Source organism: Balearica regulorum, chromosome 1 (assembly GCF_011004875.1).
Source record: "Balearica regulorum gibbericeps isolate bBalReg1 chromosome 1, bBalReg1.pri, whole genome shotgun sequence".
NCBI lineage: Eukaryota > Metazoa > Chordata > Aves > Gruiformes > Gruidae > Balearica > Balearica regulorum.
The window spans coordinates 94338157-94356989 of record NC_046184.1 but is presented as its reverse complement, the minus strand read 5'-3'; the positions used below and the strand labels follow the sequence as shown (position 1 = coordinate 94356989).

Below are 18833 nucleotides of genomic sequence, written 5' to 3'. Positions count from 1 at the left end.
CTGTGTCCTCTGGTGAGGTTAAGTGTGGACAGCAAGGTCCTTACAAAACCTTCACCTTTTTAAGGCTGAAAAAGCCTGTCTCTCAGCTTCGTCCCTCATGCTCTGATCCATGACCACCTTTGTGGCTTTCTGCAGACTTGCTCCATCCAGTCTGTATTTGCATTTGGGGGGATGATGGTACTCCAGATGCTGTCTTGAAAGTACTTAGCACAAAGGAAGGGTCACTGCTGGCTATGCTCCTGCCTGGGCTCCTGCGTTTCATGTCTCTGTTACGGGTGCAAAAATCAGGTCAGAACTCGGACGAGAAAAAAACAGAAGTTGACGTTCAAAATATTTTCTTTCTTTCTTTTTATAAATGAAAAAGAGCACACTCAACACACCCAGACATAGCCTCCACCTCTCCTTGTCTGTGCTGGTGCAGCTGTCACCAGCTGTGCTGCTCCTGATAGGTATGCTCACACTGCATCATGAAATCGTACTTCCAATTTCCTCGTAGCTCCTACTCCCGAGGCAATTTTGCAGCGGAGGCTGCTCGTTTCGGAAGGACTATAGAAGTATTGATTTAGGAGCGTCCCCTCCTCCCAGCGCCATGGCTGTGCCCGCCCTCACAGGCTTTGACCGGCTCTAAGATGGCCGCCTCTAGCCTTCCGCCCGGCCTCTCCTTTGCCCGACTCCAAGATGGCGGCTTTGTTCCTCCGATGAGCTGCGCCCTCCCTGCGCAGACGCCCCTCCCATCCGCGCGGACTTCTGACCTCACTTCCTCTTGTGCAGCAGCCATTTTGTCTTTCCGTTGCTGCTGCTGCCCGAGCTTCTCCCTCCCACCCGCCGCCGCTGGCTGCGAAACTCCAGTTCCCCCCCGGGCCTGGCTCCCGCCGGCCGCGCTCTCCGGGCTCCCCGTGCCCGGGCGAGGGGCCGGCGGAGGCGCGGGAGGCCCCGATCCTCCTTCCCTCGGCAGCGCATGCTTTCCCTGCCCCGGGAGGCGCCTCCGCAGCCCCACGGACCCCCGCGACGAGGGTCGGGGCGCCTCTCCCCCCACGGCCCCGCCGCATGTAACTGGCCCGGGCGGGCCCCGTCCCGCGCGGAGACGCTGCCCCGCAGCCGCCTCTGCCCCGGGGGCGAGAGCCTGACCCTCCTCCCCTTCCGCCCGCCCTCCGACAGCGGCGTGCCCAGCACCGTGCCCTTGCCCGCCGGCGAGGGGGCAAGCCCGGCTTGGCTCTGAGGGCTCGGGGGAGCCGCGCGGAGGCCGCCCCTTCATTGCCCCCCCCCCCCGCCCCGTCCTCCTCCTGCCCCTCTGCCCCCCCGCCCCGCCATGTCCAGCGAGGAGAGCTACCTGGCCATCCTGCGCTACCTGACCAACGAGCGGGAGCCCTACGCGCCGGGGACGGAAGGCAACGCCAAGCGAAAGATCCGCAAAGCTGCCGCCTGCTACGTGGTGCGCGGCGGCACCCTCTACTACCAGCGGCGGCAACGGGACCAGCAGCGCTTCGCCGAGCTCGAAGTGGTGCTGCAGGCCGAGCGCCGCGCCCGCCTCATCCGCGCCGCCCACCTGGCGCCCGACGGCGCCCACCGCACCCGGCTGCAGACCTGGCAGGGGCTCTCGCAGAAGTACTGGTGGCGAGGTAAGCCGGGGGGGGGGGGTCGGGGGAGGGGGGAAGGTCCGGTCGGGCAGCGGGAGAAACCCCACCGAGCTGGGGGATGGGGGGTAGAAGGCCGCTCCGCAGTTACAAGCCCTGCGGCGCAGGGTCGGTGTCCGGGTTTGTGAGGAAGGTGGCTGTGTACCCTGCCGGGAGAACGCGGGAGGGGACTATCGCTCGCTGACTGACTGCTGCCTTGAAACGCTCCCTCTCAACGCGCATGGTCTGTAGGCTCCCACTGTGGGTCTGTCCTTAAGAGGCAGGCCTCGCTGCGCGGGTTGCACCTCCGTCAGCAGATCGTCCTGTGTCTTCTTGTTGGGTAGCGCTGTCTTGCATGTATAGAAACACAGAGCATCGCTATCCCCACCCAAGTGTTGCATGCAGCCTGCTTAAGGTAGCAATTTCTCAACTTCTACGCTTTGTACAGGGTGATAATCTGATCCATATGACCTAGTTCAGCGTTTAACCTCATAATACCTTTTCCAACTACCCTGTGGATGGTATTCATGTAATAGTAGAGCTGCCAGTGATGGTTCGTAGTCCTTGCACTCATTGTTTTATTTGTCTCTTTCTTCCAATGAGAAGCCAAAAAGACCAAACTAATTCTCAATTGGGTCCTGAGTGATGTCATAGGCGTTAGAAATGGTAGTGTATGAACAGCAGTAATTCCCAATCAGGGCCTTCTTTCGGCTGAGCCAATGGTTTCGTATCTGTGTTCCCTTTGGATTTGGTGTTCTACTTTTATATATCCATTAAACAAATATCCCGCTTTTCAGTTGCCCGGGGCCCACTTTCTGTTTGTACTTTTTCTCCTCTTCTGCTTTTTTGGTCCATCAGTCAGCACGTCTGTCATTTCAGCTTTAGTTTTCTGTACTTGGAGGCTTTTTTGTCTAGCTGTAGTCCAGATCTCATTGACTTGAAGATCTTTGATGTGAAAAAGAATTTGATGTCTCAAAGTTGATATATTCATTCTGGATGATGGTCATCTTGCCTTTATCTGAGTTCTCGTCGTCCACCCGATATTGGACTGTTCTAGCATCTACTGTCATCCTATGCTGGAAACTTCCTTAATGGACCTCAGTATATCTTCTCTTCACCAGAAGAGACCTTTCTATATTCTGCATCTTTGGATCTTATTGGTTACCTTTATTTGCACAACCTGTATTATCTTATTTCTCTTGCACTGAGAATACTAAAATTCATGCCCTGCTTTCAGTTCAAGCGTTTTGTTTCATATCTGTGTCTCCTTGAAAACATTGTTTTCCCCTGCCATAATAAGACTCTTCTGCTGCTAGTGGACAGCAGCTTTGACCCAGTCACCATCCTGAGATGGGCACCAGTCTGTTGTGTCTGCTGCTCTGTAACTGGGAAGCAATGGGCTGGAGTGTGGCTCAGTGGCCAGAAAGGGTGTTAGAGATGGGATCTGAAGACCAGAAATCTTCTGTCCTGAGAACTAGCCGTGAAATCAAGGAAACGTAAAAATGTTTGAAATGGGCATGAATGTCCTGGGTTAGAGTGTCTTGGGTTGCCTGAAGTCCGTGTTTTCCTCATCTTTACAGAGATATGTATGCTGTGGTAGCACATCTCGTGCTCTGAAAAGGGGTGAGCGGTGCAAATCTAACTCAATGAAATGTCAGACAAGTTTCTGATCTGTGCTAGATTTTGAACTACAGAGACACGGCTGTTGTTATGTATGCTTTTATATTGTCCTAGTGAAGAAAATTAAATTCTATTGAAAGCCATACACTGAAAATGCTTTGGTACCTAGAGGAGGACCCTGAGCTTAGGAACTGTTGAGTATCTAAAACTATTTACTTACATTGGTTAAAGTAATGGTGGGAAATTAATTTCTTTAAATTCCAAAATCATAGGCAATTGATTTAAATCTGTGTTAATAATACATATCAGCATCATTGCATATAAGACAGTTGATCCCGATTTTGAAAAAGCCCTTAGGCGAGCCTTCCAATTCTTGTCCCCTTCAGTAAGGACAAGCAGAGATCCACTTGCACGGGCTAAATGCAGGATCAGGTTACACCTTTCCTTGTCTTGGCATTCTTAGGGCGAATGTATAAATACAAATTTTTTTTTCTAGCCTTAGAAATCTCTTCTGGGAGGGTCTGCTTGATATAGTGATGTTCTAAATGTTCTACCTCAAATTAACGATGGATTACAGTAGTGACATACAGTATCATACAATAGTGTGAGAGAAGCAAAACTGGTAAAAAGAAGTCAGAGAAGGAAAGTATAGGTGACCAACTTCATTTTTCTCAGTAAGCGTGTAATATTGTTTTGCTAATCACCTACATATTTAATTACATGTTTAAGGTAAATTAAATAAAGATTAGAAGTCTAATTAAGCTCCTTTTAATTTTTCTTAGGTATTCTTAAGCAGGTTAAGGATTACATTAAAGAATGCAGCAAGTGCCAGGAAAAGCTAGATCGCTCTAGATCTCTGACAGATCCTTCTGAAATGCTGGAGGAACTAGGACTGGATGCAAAATCTCATGAAGATGGTGATGAAACAGATGATGAATTGAGAAGTACGACATCAATCCCAGCTGCATCCCTAAGGCCTGTGAAGAAGAAGCCAATAGCGAAGCATGAGCTTGTATTTGTAAGTACCGTTGTTTACATCTGAATGTATTTAAGATGTTTGTTAATGTGTTCTTAGTCACATACTTATTTTCCATTGTTGTGATAGCCTTGCAATAATAAGACGACATAAATTTTGCCAAAGATATTCAATATGTGGAAATGGGTTACTGGTGTATAATACATGAAATTAACTATAGTACATCATCTTTGGAAAATAAAATTACTCTGATTCCTCTTTGTGTATATAGGACCCAAGGGAAAATGAATGGCAAAAGTATAAGTAGTAAAGCATCACATACAAGATTCTCATGGAATCTACATCTGTTCCTTAATAAATGATGCTATATTTATATATAAAATTATTGATGATAACTGCGGGCTTGTATGCATGTAAAGACTTTTGAATCTAGAAACCATTTCAGACTGTAGCATTGAAAAATACGTTCAAGGAACTGTTTGAATACCCGTGTCTTCCCATTTTTCCAGTTGCCTGTTTTAACTGTGTTTGAAGGGAGGGTGAGAGTTGATGTATTTAAAGAAAGAAACCAATAGTAAAGTTAAGCTTTATTACTATAAATTAAGTTAAGCTTATTTATTATTATACAGGCTTAAACTGATTGTACGGTTGTAGAAAATAATCCGTTTCTGTGTTTCAGTGTGAATGCTTAAAAAGGCACAGTCTAAATGTAATGAAGTTCTCGTAATGTTGTTTATGACAGGTTGACAGTAAGGGCCTTGTGAAGCAGTCATCTTCCAAACATTGTCTGTCAGTCTTAAACCAACTGAATCAGCAGAGGCTTTCCAATCAGTTCTGTGATGTGACTCTGCTGATTGAAGGAGAGGAGTACAAAGCTCACAAATCTGTCTTGGCAGCCAACAGCGAGTACTTCCGAGAGCTCTTCATTGAAAAGGGAGCTGTGTCTAGTCATGAAGCTGTAGTGGATCTGTCAGGTGAATTGTTGTGGGTTTCAAAGCTAGAAATCATAATATCCGAACTAAGGTGTACAGTATTTGATTCAGTCTTTCTTGAGTGTTCAAGACAACTGCATATTTTATCTTGCTTTTTTCTCTCTTTTAATCTAAAAGTATTTTGTGTGCATTTTAATGCTAAAGTGATTGCTCTGGTTTTGCATAATCTGATCTTCCATACTGAATGGACTATCACATTTCATCTTAAAATTTCTGAGAAGCTTTGGACTGATTTTTACCTTGCTGAGGCACTTTTTATCCTTGTGTTAATCACAAGGATAAAAAAAGAGAACATAATCAAATACTTGAATACATCAAGAGGGGATACTGACTAGCTTCTCAGAGAGCTGTTTTGCTGAACAAAACCTAAATTCTTTCTTATGTCTGTGAAACACTATTATATGTGTTTCTACTTATTTCTCAAACCTTCTGGTTCCTTAAAGATAGGAGACAATCCTAAAATAAGTGTTCTAAAAATAACTTTGTAGTGATGAAGAATATTGTGCAGAACATACGCCTACTGCATTGCTTTCTCATGAGTTTCTGAACTGTGTCTGTCTCTGCATGAACAATAGACATGCATGAACAATAGATTTCTAGTATGATGGTCCAGAAGGTCCCCCAAATAAAATATGTGATTTGTGATTTACAGAACTGTGGAAAATTATACCAAATGCTTCTTTTTAAGCATTTCTATCTATATATCCGTACCTTTATTTTTTTCATTAGCCACTTTCTTGTCGTATTTTTATGCCACGTCAGTTGTTACTTAAGTCCTGGCTACTTTCTGAATGTAGCAGGTCCAGAAAGACTTTGGTTAATCTGCTTCAAAAATATTGTGACTCTCCCAGCATCTTGAAACATTCTTCTAGAGACTTTCATTGTGAAAATACCTTCCTTACTTATTGGTAGAATTGTCTGAGCTTACGTCAATGTAGAAAATACACGAGGACACTTTTGCGTAAATGACAATTAATTGAGTCCAGTGGAGGGGCTTCAATGTTGCTTGCAAGTGTGTTATTTTGCTCTAAATATCTGACTTAACTATGTCAAAGGTGAACTGTTGTGTCCCTCATGGGATATTTTGCTGTAATTTGGGGTCATCAGTGTTTGGTCTAATCTCTTGTTTTATTCCTGGTAGGGTTCTGCAAGTCCAGTTTCCTGCCTCTATTGGAATTTGCTTATACTTCAGAATTAACTTTTGACTTCTGTAGTATGGCAGAAGTGGCCATGCTTGCCCGGCATCTCTTCATGTCAGAGGTCCTTGAAATCTGTGAGAATGTGCACAAACAGATGGAAGAGAAACAAATTACGGTGTACCAAAAGGGAGATATTCAAACAGTAGAGTCAACACAAAATTTAACAGAGCAGGCTGAAGTTGAGACGCAGCACGTGGATGGTACTGAGCAACCTGAGCTGGCAGCCAGCAAAGTGCCGGTAGCTGTGAATGGAGCTCCTTCCTCTGCTGGGCCAGAGGAAGCAGCAGCACTCCAGCCTGAACTCCTGCCCCCAGAGCCTATGGACATCGCTCCAGATGATCTTTCAAAGCCTGCAAAACAGTGTGAAGCAGCTGAAAATTACATCAAGACGCAGCTGCTAGAGAGCGTTTCAAATAGCTCCGTGTCTGTCATAGAAGCTGAGCCGTCGGTGGTGGAAGCCATGGACATGCAAAGTAAAATGGAAATTAAGACAGACCAAAATGAAAGTGGTACAGCAAACGTGGACACTGCTTCTGAAGACTCCTCAGAAACGCTCAAGCAAAAGCGTGGCAGGCAAAGTAAAGAACAGAGCGTTTCAGTTTCACAACCGGAAAGCTTAGCTTCCAGCCAAGATGATACTTACAAAAGCAAGCTTCGCCAGCGTTCTGTTAGTGAAGGGGGATATATCAGATTGCATAAAGGAATTGAAAAAAAACTGCAAAATAGAAAGACAAATCCTAAATCTGCAATACAGCAGGTATTCTATCTGTCTTTAGGCCTGTTGTCAGTAATCGTCCAGTGTTTCGAAACCAATCTGAAAAGACTGTTTCCCGATTCCAAGCACTGTCTGGCAAATGTTTTTCTTTTTTTGAGTGATTAACATTACTGCAAACCAAAGTAACGTCTAAGTTGTGACAGTTGTGATGCAAAAAAACCCCAACCATTGGCGTCAAAATTCCTTCCATATTGAAGAAATTTAGAATGCTCGGTGACCTTAGCCCAGCTTGAGTATCTTCTCACAGCTTCTTATGGTTGGACAGAAGGTGTATCTTCTCCCTAAAATTCTTAATGATCTGGGAATTTAATTCTTAACTAGCATGTGTGTATGTCAGTCATAGACAAATGTATTTATCTGTTAGAGAAGTGAGACCCTACATTTGTTAAGACTTGAAAACAAAGCATTGGGGATGAAAAATTTGACATCCGATGTAGATCTTAAGACATAGTCATAAGTTACAATAATGCAGTCCTACTACCTTCAGATTGGGGTCAGTTAGAAAAAAAAAAAGGTTCAGAGAGAACTGGTATTAAAAACTCTAGCACTCGGACATATTAAATGTTTAGTAATTGAACTAGTTGTTTCAATTTTTTTTTAATTTTTTTTTAAATGAAACAGTCTTCTTACTCTTTCCCCTTCAGGAGCCTTTCCTCTTTTAGTGCCTGTGGATAGCTGACATTTACCTCCCTGAGCATAAATACATCCATTTTTGTGACACAGTACACTTTGCGGTGCTCATTGCATGTTGGGTAAATCTTACGAAGAACTGTTAATTTCCAGAAGCATTCCGTGAGATGTTTACATACTAGAGCCACCAGTCCCCCAGACAGGGGAATAATTTGTTATCATTACAACACCATTGCAGATAGAAATCGTAGCATTAGTCGCCTTTTACAGAGGGACAACTTAAAGCCCAGTTGCTAAAACTAGCACAATCAAAATATTTGAGCAACCTATTTATGATGGTTGGAAAATGACATGTTTTTGTTCTGTTTTGGGAGGGGGGAATATCTACATTCAGGAAGAGCCCCTGTTAACTTTATTTTGCAGTTTTTACATCTGGCCCCTTGACAGATGAGGTCTATAGACAGTGGCCACCTATGGGGAAAAAAAAAAATTGATATAGATAATTGCTCAGAATTGGACTCAGGAATAGGTTTCTGCTTTCCTAGCTTGCTTCATAGCTTTTAGCATTTTTGTCTCATGCATCCCTCAACTCCCCGCCATGGCACTGGATTTTGTATAAGCATTGGGAAGGGGACGCTCCTTCCTGAGTTCCCAGTTTTGATGCTGGAAGAATAACAGGAAAGAGAGGTTGCAGGAAAAATGCTGCTGACTTTGGAACTGCAGTAATTGCAGCTGACTTGGAGATATTAGGGATGAGGCGTGCTTTGTATGAATGGATTATTTTCCAAGCTCTTACTAATCGTCTACTGAAAAAAATTATTTTTGTGCCTTCACAATTTAGCCAAGTTTGCGTAAGTTTTCAGAACAACAGCAAAATTAAAAAAAAATTAAAATATTGTCCCTGTGTTGAGTTTCAGTTTGTTTTTGAGAGACATGGAAGGGCTAGCATGTCTTCAAAAACTGTTAGATACCTCACTTGAGCGAACAGGAAGAAGAAATGGGGATGCTTGTACTTTTTTCCCTTACCTTATTCTCAGAAGCCTGAAGGGGAGATACCTGATAGAGGGAATTTCAGCCTGATCACTTACGATTTGGCTTTTAAAGAATTTGACGGCAAATTTCTACAAAGGAAAACAAGATTGTCAGCTGCAGGTAGCACTGCCAATACTGCCTAACAGAAAACATTAGTGCCTAACAAAAAAGACAATAGTAAAGCTGGAATGCTCCTAATCAGAAAGAACTTTGCTTAAATACTGTAAATTTTTTCACAGGTTATTATTATTCACAGTTTTTGCTGGCTGGTAAAAATTAATTGGGCCACTTTTTGTTTGTTTGTTTTTTAGTCTGATGACTTTTATAGTAAAGCAAATGTAAATCTTGAAAAGGGAAGTTGGAGCCTAGGAAAGGGTTGGAAACATTTGATAGAAGTTGTGAGTGGCAGTACCTTGTGGTTCCTCTGTAACTATCCCTTAGCTCTCACTTAGGCAGTTACTCAGGTTTGAGTAGTTAGTTGTCTCTGAACTGATAAGTCATTGTCTGCCTATAATTATAATCAGTTTATGGTTTTAAAACAAGACCAATTTTTCACCCACTATGAGATCTGTAGTTTTGCAGTTAACTGAAAGGGGGTAACTTTCTAGCAGCTAAGTAAACTGAGCAAAATTAGGTGGTATAGTAACACACAGAAGCATCAGCTTTTAGTACTAACTTGCAGAGGAAATACACAATGTAGTAAAGTTCATGCAAGGGTTATGTTTTTCCAACTTAGGTTGCCATGAAGCTGGTACAAAGAGGGAAAAAAATGAAACAGCCCAAAAGAGAAACTACGGAAAATAATGAAGTAGAACCTCAGCACAAATGCACCGAGTGTGGAATGGTCTTCCAGCGGCGCTATGCACTTATAATGCACACACTGAAACATGAAAGATCGAAAGATTATAAATGCCCAGTAAGTTTGGTTTTTTTCATCTGTAAACCTCCCTCTTTAGGAAAATTCATTCAGTAATTACATTCGTAATTATTTTTCTTGCCTCTTTTCATATGTGTATTTACTTTCCTTACGGATTTCAGAGACGGATGCAGCCCTGATCTGGATGGGGTGGGGTAAAACGTGGTGAAGCCACATGGTCTGACAGCACCATGTGACATGGGAGTGCGCTTGCTGCTCAGGACAGCACTGGAGTGGGCTTTACTTCCGACCTTAACAGCAAATTTGCAACTGCATTCAGATTAGCCTGGAAGTTAGCCTCAGTGGGAAGTGATCAGTGGTTCTGTTGGTAGCTGTAAAGTTCAAAATTTACAACTATTAATTAACCTGAGATAAAATGCCTATTGGAGTCAGGCTATAGACCCAGCTAATCATATTGCTATACTTAAAACCTTTGATTACCTTTTTTTTTTTTTTTTTAAATAATTTTGGAGCATTAAATGCAAAGTAAAGTTGTAATATTTCCTTTCCCAGTTGTGTAAAAAAGAGTTCCAGTATGGTGCCTCCCTGCGAGCCCATCTCGTCCGGCACACTCGGAAGACGGAAGTGAACACTGCAGCCGCTAGTGTAGAAGGGACAGGCACGTCTTCAGTGAAAGGGAGAACTAAACGGGAATTTATATGTGATATATGCGGGAGAACTCTACCTAAGCTCTATTCTCTCAGAATACATATGCTGAAACATACAGGTGTAAAACCACATGCGTGCAAGGTAAAGAGAAAGTCCTTTTACTCTGTAATTAACTTATTAATGTTTTCTTGATATTTTAGTATTGACACTCTGTCCTAAAATTTAGGTTAATTTAGGTCACTTCAGAATGGGGAAAACTACTGTAACATTCCTGATGAAAATTCTTGTAGTCCAAAACTGAGAAAATTAGAATGAAATTAAATCATGAAAGTTCATATTCCTGTGTCTAGAAGAATGCCTTCCCCTTGAATATTCTTTTTTTAACAGACCAGTTCTGCCACTGGTGCAAAATCACAGGCTTGGCCATCCAGGTTCCCAAGAAATACAGGTGGTTTTGTTCTATTTGAAGTTAAACACCTATTACATAATGAGTTTTATTTGTCCTATTCCACTGGATATGGATTTTTTTAGGTTTGTGGAAAGACCTTTACGTATAAGCATGGATTAAAAATGCACTTAGCTCTCCATGAAGTACAGAAACAGTTCAAGTGTGACTTGTGTGAAAAGTCTTTTGTCACAAAAAGAAGTCTTCAGGAACATATGAGCATTCATACAGGTAAGCGATGAGAAAGAGACTCCTTTTACTTTGGTTGGCTGTTGTATGCTGCTGAACTTTAACATTGTTCTTCAGTATCAAAGGAACTGTTTAAAAAAAATAGTAGATTCTCCTTTTTGTTCTACTGGTCAGGCAGCTGAGATAGAGGTAGGTAGTCATTTTACATTTATTTTCTGGGCTTACTTTACAGTAGTTTAATGTTATTATCCAAATGTTCTATACAAGAACAGGGAATCATGGTTGGTCTGTTCCTATGTTTTTACATACATATTTATGCCTGTATCGTGTCAATTCAACAAAGATAGGCAACAGGTTCTGGAGCACTTACACTTCCAGCCTGTCTTTTCAGAGGAAACCATGCTAAGTTAAATCTCTGAGAATCTCTGTGTATGTTTTACAAGACTTGCTGTACTAGTACTGAAATTTTATAAAACCTGGAATCTTGAAAGATCTTAGCATGTGAAAGATGACAGTAATTTAATACAAGCAGGGATTTAAAATTGTATTGTGTAGAAATTGTCCATTTCTTGTTTCCTGCGTTGGGTGGAATCAAAAGTAAAGAGACTGTTTTTGTTAAGACAATTTGTTCCAGAAATGAAGGAATTTATATTAGTACTGAGCACTTGATGAATTCGAGCAGAAAACTTATTTTAAGGTGTTATTCCACAAATTCAAGATTTAAGTCATCCATAAGCAATACCGTGTTGCTGGAGAAGTTGCATATTATATGAACACAAGCAATTGTGGTTGTTTTGGGGTTTTTTCACACAAGAGGTGAATTTTTTTTAGACTGTTCACATTTCATGACCAATTAGTAGCTGCAATGTTGTACCTGTGTTTGAAAAAATGCAATAAAGTAATTTAGAGTTGCTGTTCCCCCCTCTGCATATCATTACATTGGAACATACAAAATGCACTTAAAAATTCCATCTGTGTGTAATTAAACCAACTTCTCTTTGTAGCACTGCTCTGATTACTTAAGAGAAATTCTGTGAGAAGAAAAAAAACACTCTCACAAAGCACTCTAGAGATGCGGAAGCCGGGCTTTGTAATGTTTTGTTTTCTTTTTTTTGCCAGGAGAATCCAAATATCTTTGCTCCATCTGTGGAAAATCTTTCCATAGGGCATCAGGACTCAGTAAACACATAAAGAAACACCAGCCAAAGCCTGAAGTTCGTGGGTATCAGTGCAATCAGTAAGTTGGTTGGTGGGGTTTTTTTTGGTGGGCTTTTTCTCTTAACATTAATGACCTTAGTAATTTTCAAGATTAAAAGTAGCTCCTTGTTGTAGTGTTGTAGTGGAATTAGACATTTACACTTTAAAAGTAAAATTGCACTTTTGTCAATACCTGCATTGGAGAGCAAAAGCTTGATTTTTAACTGTTACCTAGCTCTAGTTTCATACAGTTGTTTTTTAATGAGTGTGTGTGCGCTTGTAGCTGCAATCAGTAGTTTTTAAATGTGGTTTTAAAGCTCCCTTGTAGGACAGATAGAAGAGTGGTGAACTTGTCAGAAGCCAAGGGCCTTCAGCCTCTTCTTGCCCTCTTTTACTGTGATAGTTGATCTCAGTTTAAGGTGAAAATTTCCTATACAGTCTATGATGTCATGTACCTGTGTGGGCTGCAGTATACACTGTGTTTAGCAAACAGCTCTGTAGGAACATCATAAATTAAGATTCACTGACTATTGCAGTTAACTTGATTATAAAACTTATATGACCACCTAAGTATCTTTGCATTATGGACTTGAGTTTAGCAGAAACTCTGTAACTGGAAAGAGCCTGTCTCCTAGTGTGTTAGCAAAACATGGATACTTTTTCCATGACCAAGCAGCCTGTAGGAGAACTTTTGAAGTGACCTGCAAAAGCGCAAATGGTGCTTAATTTCCAAACTGTCAGTTAGGTCTCTAGAAAACTCTCTCAGGTATTAAGAGGGGTTGTACAGTTTATATGATTGCCTGTATGCAGTTCATAGTTTTAATGAAAGTTTTAATCTAAAGTATTATTTAAAGTATCCCTGGTAGTGCTGCTGCATGCTAGCAAAAATAATACTTTCTAACTGCTGAATACTCACTTTAATGCTGTCACCAATGTTTTTATATAATGCTTTGTAATGCTAAAAATAGTGATCTTAGAAAAACAACAAATAGAGCTAATAGGGACCTTAACAGGGACAGAACTGTTTAATGAAACGTACTAGGAAAGGCAATTTTGGTTTTGACAGAAAAAAATATTTTTAAAATAAATTATTTTTACTCAAGGCAGTACAGTCATGGATGCAAAATATTACCTTGACAGAGAAGATATTTTGATTCCCCAACTCCTTCAAAACACACAGTCCTTGTTTCTTCTACGGTGAAGATCTCTACTAAGACTATAATTCATGTTGTCACCAATGGTTTAGAGAGCTTCACTAAGCAATAACCAGACTTCAGTTTCCTAGTTTGGTGGGTTGGTATGTAAATCTCCCTGCCAGGCTTCAGTGTGAGCTTCTGGCCCAGTTGAGCGAAGCTTAACATGAGTTATTTTCCTAAAATGATCGTGGAAGTTTCCAGTGAAGTAGGTATTGGATTAAATTGCAGTAGTGCGTGAGTGTGTCAGAGGGTGGTGGTGGTTGCTTGAGATTTTTACTTCTCTAATGGCTTTTCCAAATATGCAGTCCTTGGGGGGAGAGCACCAAGTGCCAACCCTATTCAAGACCCTGAGGGGTCTTTGTGATACTTTTTGATGTGGATCTGCAAACCAAGATCCTTGAGAGCCCCATTGGAACTGGAGCTGTCGGGTTTTCCAGCCTAGGAGGAAGAGGTTGTTTGGGTGGCTCAGGGACCATCACCTTTTTTTTTTTTTAGCTTTCCCCCCACCCCCCTTCTGGAAAGTGAAGAAGGCCTTTTTCCTCTTCAGAATGCCCATTCTCCAGGAAATGTAATATTAAAAGTCTTGTTCCTGTATGGAAGTGTCTTTCTTTTCAGATTCCCCTGGAGGTTGGGAATTCTGACATTCCCTCATTCAAGAGGTAGATCAGCTGTAGAAGGTGAATCTTCCACGTTTGCTGGCTGGCATTTCTCTGCCTCTGTCCTTTCTTGAGTCATACAGGTATATGATGTTACATGAGGAAGAGATGCAGATGATCAAGCAAAGATGTCTGAAGAGCAGAATTTGTTTCAAAGGGAGAAAGCATGTCTTTGATTAGACTAACCTCTGTAGTTTTCATACCAAGAGGAGCTAGTGATTTGTAATTTTACATAGTCATACTATGGCAAGGTATAAATGAAGGAAAACTAGGAATTTGCCTGGTTTTAGAGATATACAAACAGCAAGCTAAGGAATGACTATCACTACTTTCAGATGCTTTCTTTTAGGATTCTGAATTTAATTTTTTTAATTTCTAAAAAAATAACATTTGAGCATTACAAACAACAAGTCCCAGTTATCTTTGTATCAATAATGAATCCTCTTTGGTTAAGGGAAGAAACAGCTGTTACTATCCTCATAAGTTCACATGGTATAATACAAATTTCTGATGTCTTGCAGTCAGTTTGCCTTTGATTATTCCCCCAAATAATAACAGAAAGAATATAGTTACCCATAACAGACAAAAGTGTTTCAGAGGTCCTCAAGTTATATTCCAGACTTTCAGATAAGCTGCTGTTCCTTTTAATTTTCCCTAGTTAAGGGAAAGGGAATTGGGGATTTATGCAAAGGGATTGTGCTTTATATAGATATTGATGCACAATAGGTGTTGTCTTCTGAAAGTCTCAAGTTGCCATTAAAGAAGAGGGTTCTAGTGCCTTTGAAATCAGGATCACCAAGATCTTTCTTATATGGGATGCTAAAACCTTTACCGTTGCAGGTGTGAAAAGAGTTTCTATGAAGCTCGAGATCTTCGGCAGCATATGAATAAACATTTAGGTGTGAAGCCATTTCAATGTCAGTTCTGTGGAAAATGTTATAGTTGGAAGAAAGACTGGTATTCTCATGTAAAGTCTCATTCTGTCACAGATCCTTATAGGTAAGAGGAAATTCCTTTAACAACTGAACTGTACTTATCAATATGAGGTTATGCAAATCCACAGCCAGTCACCAAGGAACTGCCTAGTCCATTGTCAGAGTACCAATTGATTGATGTTGTCTGTGGTGTTGAGTTCTTGAGAATGGATGGATGACTTCAGATAGTGTGGTCCAACTGTTCACCTGCTGGTGCAATCCTGCAACTAATACGTACAAAGTTGTAAGAGGATAAATATAATTGATGAAGTTAGAAATGTTTTGTATGTGATCTCACTTCTCTAGAATGGTAAGTGGAAGATTTGTGGCTGTGAATAAGAGAAAACATAGCTCAGTCCAGCAATATTATTTCTAATTATGGAACTACTTGTCATATGAGACAGTATTCCCAGTAAACTTTGCCTGCTCTAATTAAAGTGCATTTTGGTTTGAAAAGCATAACATAAGCACAGCATAATGGTTTCAGTAGATTTCTCAACACTTTTTAGGTGTAATATATGTGGTAAAGAATTTTACGAGAAAGCTTTGTACAGAAGACATGTGCAGAAAGCCACACATGGTAAAAAAGGAAGAGCAAAACAAAATCTGGAACGAGTTTGTGAGCATTGCGGAAGAAAATTCACACAACTCCGGGAATATAGAAGACACATGAACAATCATGAAGGTATGTAGAACACAAGTAGTCGTGATGTCCCTCAACCCCTAAAAACATGATGGACAAAGGAGTAATTGTTCTTTGAGTCTGTGTATGTCCTGTGTTGCAAGATGCACAGAAGGTCTTACATATTCTCTCCAGTTAGTTTTATGCCAGTTCTGGTTTAACTTCCAGTCCTTCCCAGAAGCGGCTGTTGGGATCTTTCTAAAACGGCAGTCACGCACAGGGACAGTGGCAGTTTGTGCTTCTCAGAACTTTAATGGAAGAGGAACTTTTTTAGAAGTGATGAAAATATGTATATCTGGCAAAGAATTGGATGTCAAACATTCTCCGGTTTGAAAGGTGCACACGGTTAACAAAATACTCTTCAACGAGGAGACTGATTAGCTTGAATTTAAAAAAAAGGACCACTGCTGCAAATTGGTCAACCTCATGATTTGTAACAAGCAGTAAACTATATGAAGTTTTGGGAAAATATGAAAACATTTTATAATAATAATAAAAAAGTCTGTGCATTTTTACTTTAGACGTGAAGTATGATACTGATTTTTGAGTATTTGGTTGTTCCAGTTATTTTGGAAGTCTATATATGCTTCTGTCTCGGGGCAAAAAACCACTTCTTTGAAGCGTGCCTTCTTTTAGAGAACTGTTATGAATAAATCTAACTATTGAAATAGAGATTTTGTGTTTGTTTCTAAACAGAGAACGTGTCCTGTAATAGGTATCTAGCCTAAACCTACAGTAACTGTTACGGAGGAAAAGCCAGTATTGAAATAGTGTTTGTTGCCACCCACATGCCCCATTGGATACTAGAGGCCGCAGACGTAAGGGAGACTAAGATTATACAAACAGCAGATGCAGCATTTGAACACCTGTGGTGTGGAGGAGGAGGGAAAAAGCTGTAGATGGCATTACAAGCTCAACTAGAATAAGTGCTGATTTGATGAGATGTGTACAGCAAGATTTACAGAAACAAAGTGTGACTAAGAATGTAAGCGACAAATTCTATTAAGTAAAGCACGGTTTCAGAAAGGCATCGCCAGCAAAAAATAATTTGAATTTTATTAAGCAGCACGTTCTTAAAATAGGGGAGAAACTGCATTTAAAGGAATTTTGAAAAAAAAAAAAATATTAGATTGGGCAGAGCATTTGTGGACAATCTTACCATTGGTTGTGTTATGCTTGCATTATATTGTAGTACAGAAATGGTAAAGGTGGTCTCTTTCTTACATGGCAAAAATTATAGTATTTCTTTTGTTCTTTTATACTGCTGTTCTCGCTGTCACTTCTCATCATTGCTTGTGCATATTTATGAATGCTGACGGTCACCTTTTCCTTGCCTTCCCTTTGAAAACAGGTGTGAAGCCATTTGAATGTCTAACTTGCGGAGTAGCCTGGGCCGATGCGCGTTCATTGAAGCGTCACGTGAGGACACATACCGGTGAACGACCGTATGTCTGTCCTGTGTGCAATGAAGCTTACATAGATGCCAGGACGCTGCGGAAGCACATGACCAAGTTTCATAGGGACTACGTACCCTGCAAAATCATGCTGGAAAAAGATACTCTTCAGTTTCATAATCAGGGGACACAGGTGGAACATGCCATCAGCATTTTAGCAGCAGACGTGCAGGAACAAGAAACAGAGATTAGCGTTGACAGTGGTGAGATTGAGACTGTGGTAGTGACAGGAGAGACACTTGAAGCCATCGAAGCAGTTGCGGCTACTGAGGAATGTACATCAGTCTCTACTCTTTCTGACCAAAGCATCATGCAGGTGGTAAATTATGTATTGGCACAACAGCAAGGACAGAAAATGGCTGAAGTGGCACAGGCCATTGAAACTGTAGAAGTGGCCCATGTTACAAAGACAGAGTCAATATAGTATACTGGAGAGCAAGAAGGGTGAGGTCTTACGATCTGTGAGAGCCTGGTATTTAACTAGGTATCTGAGGCTTACAGTAATACCTATTTTCAAACAGTTAATCCCCAGTACTGAATGTCTTGGTGAGAAAATACTGCACCACGCGTTAGGGGGAAAAAGTTAAGATGCTTCAGTGTGGGCCAAGGCTTTGAAGGCAAAGACTTCTGCACTGACCATAACTGAGGGGGAAAAAAAAAAAGTTGGAAGAATAATGTTTTCTGTGTCATGGAGTAAATATCATGCTGTAACTTCTGAAAAACAAGAAAATATAAAGAGGCTGCACTAAAAACTGGAAATGCACAGGTATCAGTAGCATTATTTTACTTTTGTTTTTATGTGCATTTCATCAAATTTGTGAACAATTTACCTGTGCTATATTCTGTTTACTCCCCAAAACAAGGGGATGGTAGAATGCTTTGTGCACTGTGGGCTTCTTGCAACCTACAGAAAATCTGAGGCTTTTCTCTTCGGGTAGACACACCATCGGCAGATAGCTTATCCCAGTTTTGAATAACTTACGTAAATTCCAGGTCGGTGGGTGGCAGGTCCAAGGTTCAGCAAACCACTGTAAAACGTTTTACAGATAATGGGTGGGGGGTCCACAGAAATCTGAGGAAGTGGTTCTCCGAGACGGATTCTGAATTTAAGTTGACCAGAGGACAGCCCACTGCAGGGAGACTGCTTAGAGACGTAAACCACTTTTTATCTGTAAGCGAGGAGCTTGCACTTCAGCCTCTGCGCACAACCACGTTTCGTTTAACAATGTTTGGTTGCGTAAAGGAAGCTACCGCCTGCATTGTTGTATGTATCCAAAGCAGGCAACCCAATGATGGATGCTACCAATTTTGCATTACATTTGATGTAGAAACTCTCAAATGGCATGCTTCTCTAGGAATATAAACGGACTGAAGAAGTCCAGCTAGTTACGATCTGATCTTGTCTTGTATCCTCTTGAAAGGAGGAGCCCTGCTAATTCCCAAATGGGACACAAGCAATGTCAGGATAGAGAACTATGAAAATCTTAGTATGGGGTAGAAATTAAATTTCTCTCAAAATACCGGAGTCTTCAGAAGACATTATTACTGCTGCTGTAAGAAAATACTTCTAGGGCAAGCTAATTCCTGGCGTTACACCACATAGATGGAAAAAATGTTTACTAGGTTTTCCTGTGGTAAGCATCAATCACAGCCATGCTTGGCCCAAGTTTAAATGCCT

General features: G+C 41.2%; 1 protein-coding gene across 1 annotated transcript; it reads left to right on the top strand.

Annotated features, from left to right (window-relative positions):
- Window positions 1-755: 755 nt before the first annotated feature.
- On the top strand, window positions 756-17885 carry ZBTB11 (zinc finger and BTB domain containing 11). The gene is made up of 11 exons (XM_075767067.1): window positions 756-1619; window positions 4016-4251; window positions 4952-5183; window positions 6343-7157; window positions 9574-9753; window positions 10267-10503; window positions 10894-11038; window positions 12116-12233; window positions 14886-15044; window positions 15529-15704; window positions 17053-17885. Exons 1-11 carry the CDS (start codon window positions 1310-1312, stop codon window positions 17577-17579), a joined length of 3135 nt encoding a protein of 1044 aa, XP_075623182.1. The 5' UTR covers window positions 756-1309; the 3' UTR covers window positions 17580-17885.
- The last annotated feature ends 948 nt before the right edge of the window (window positions 17886-18833 follow it).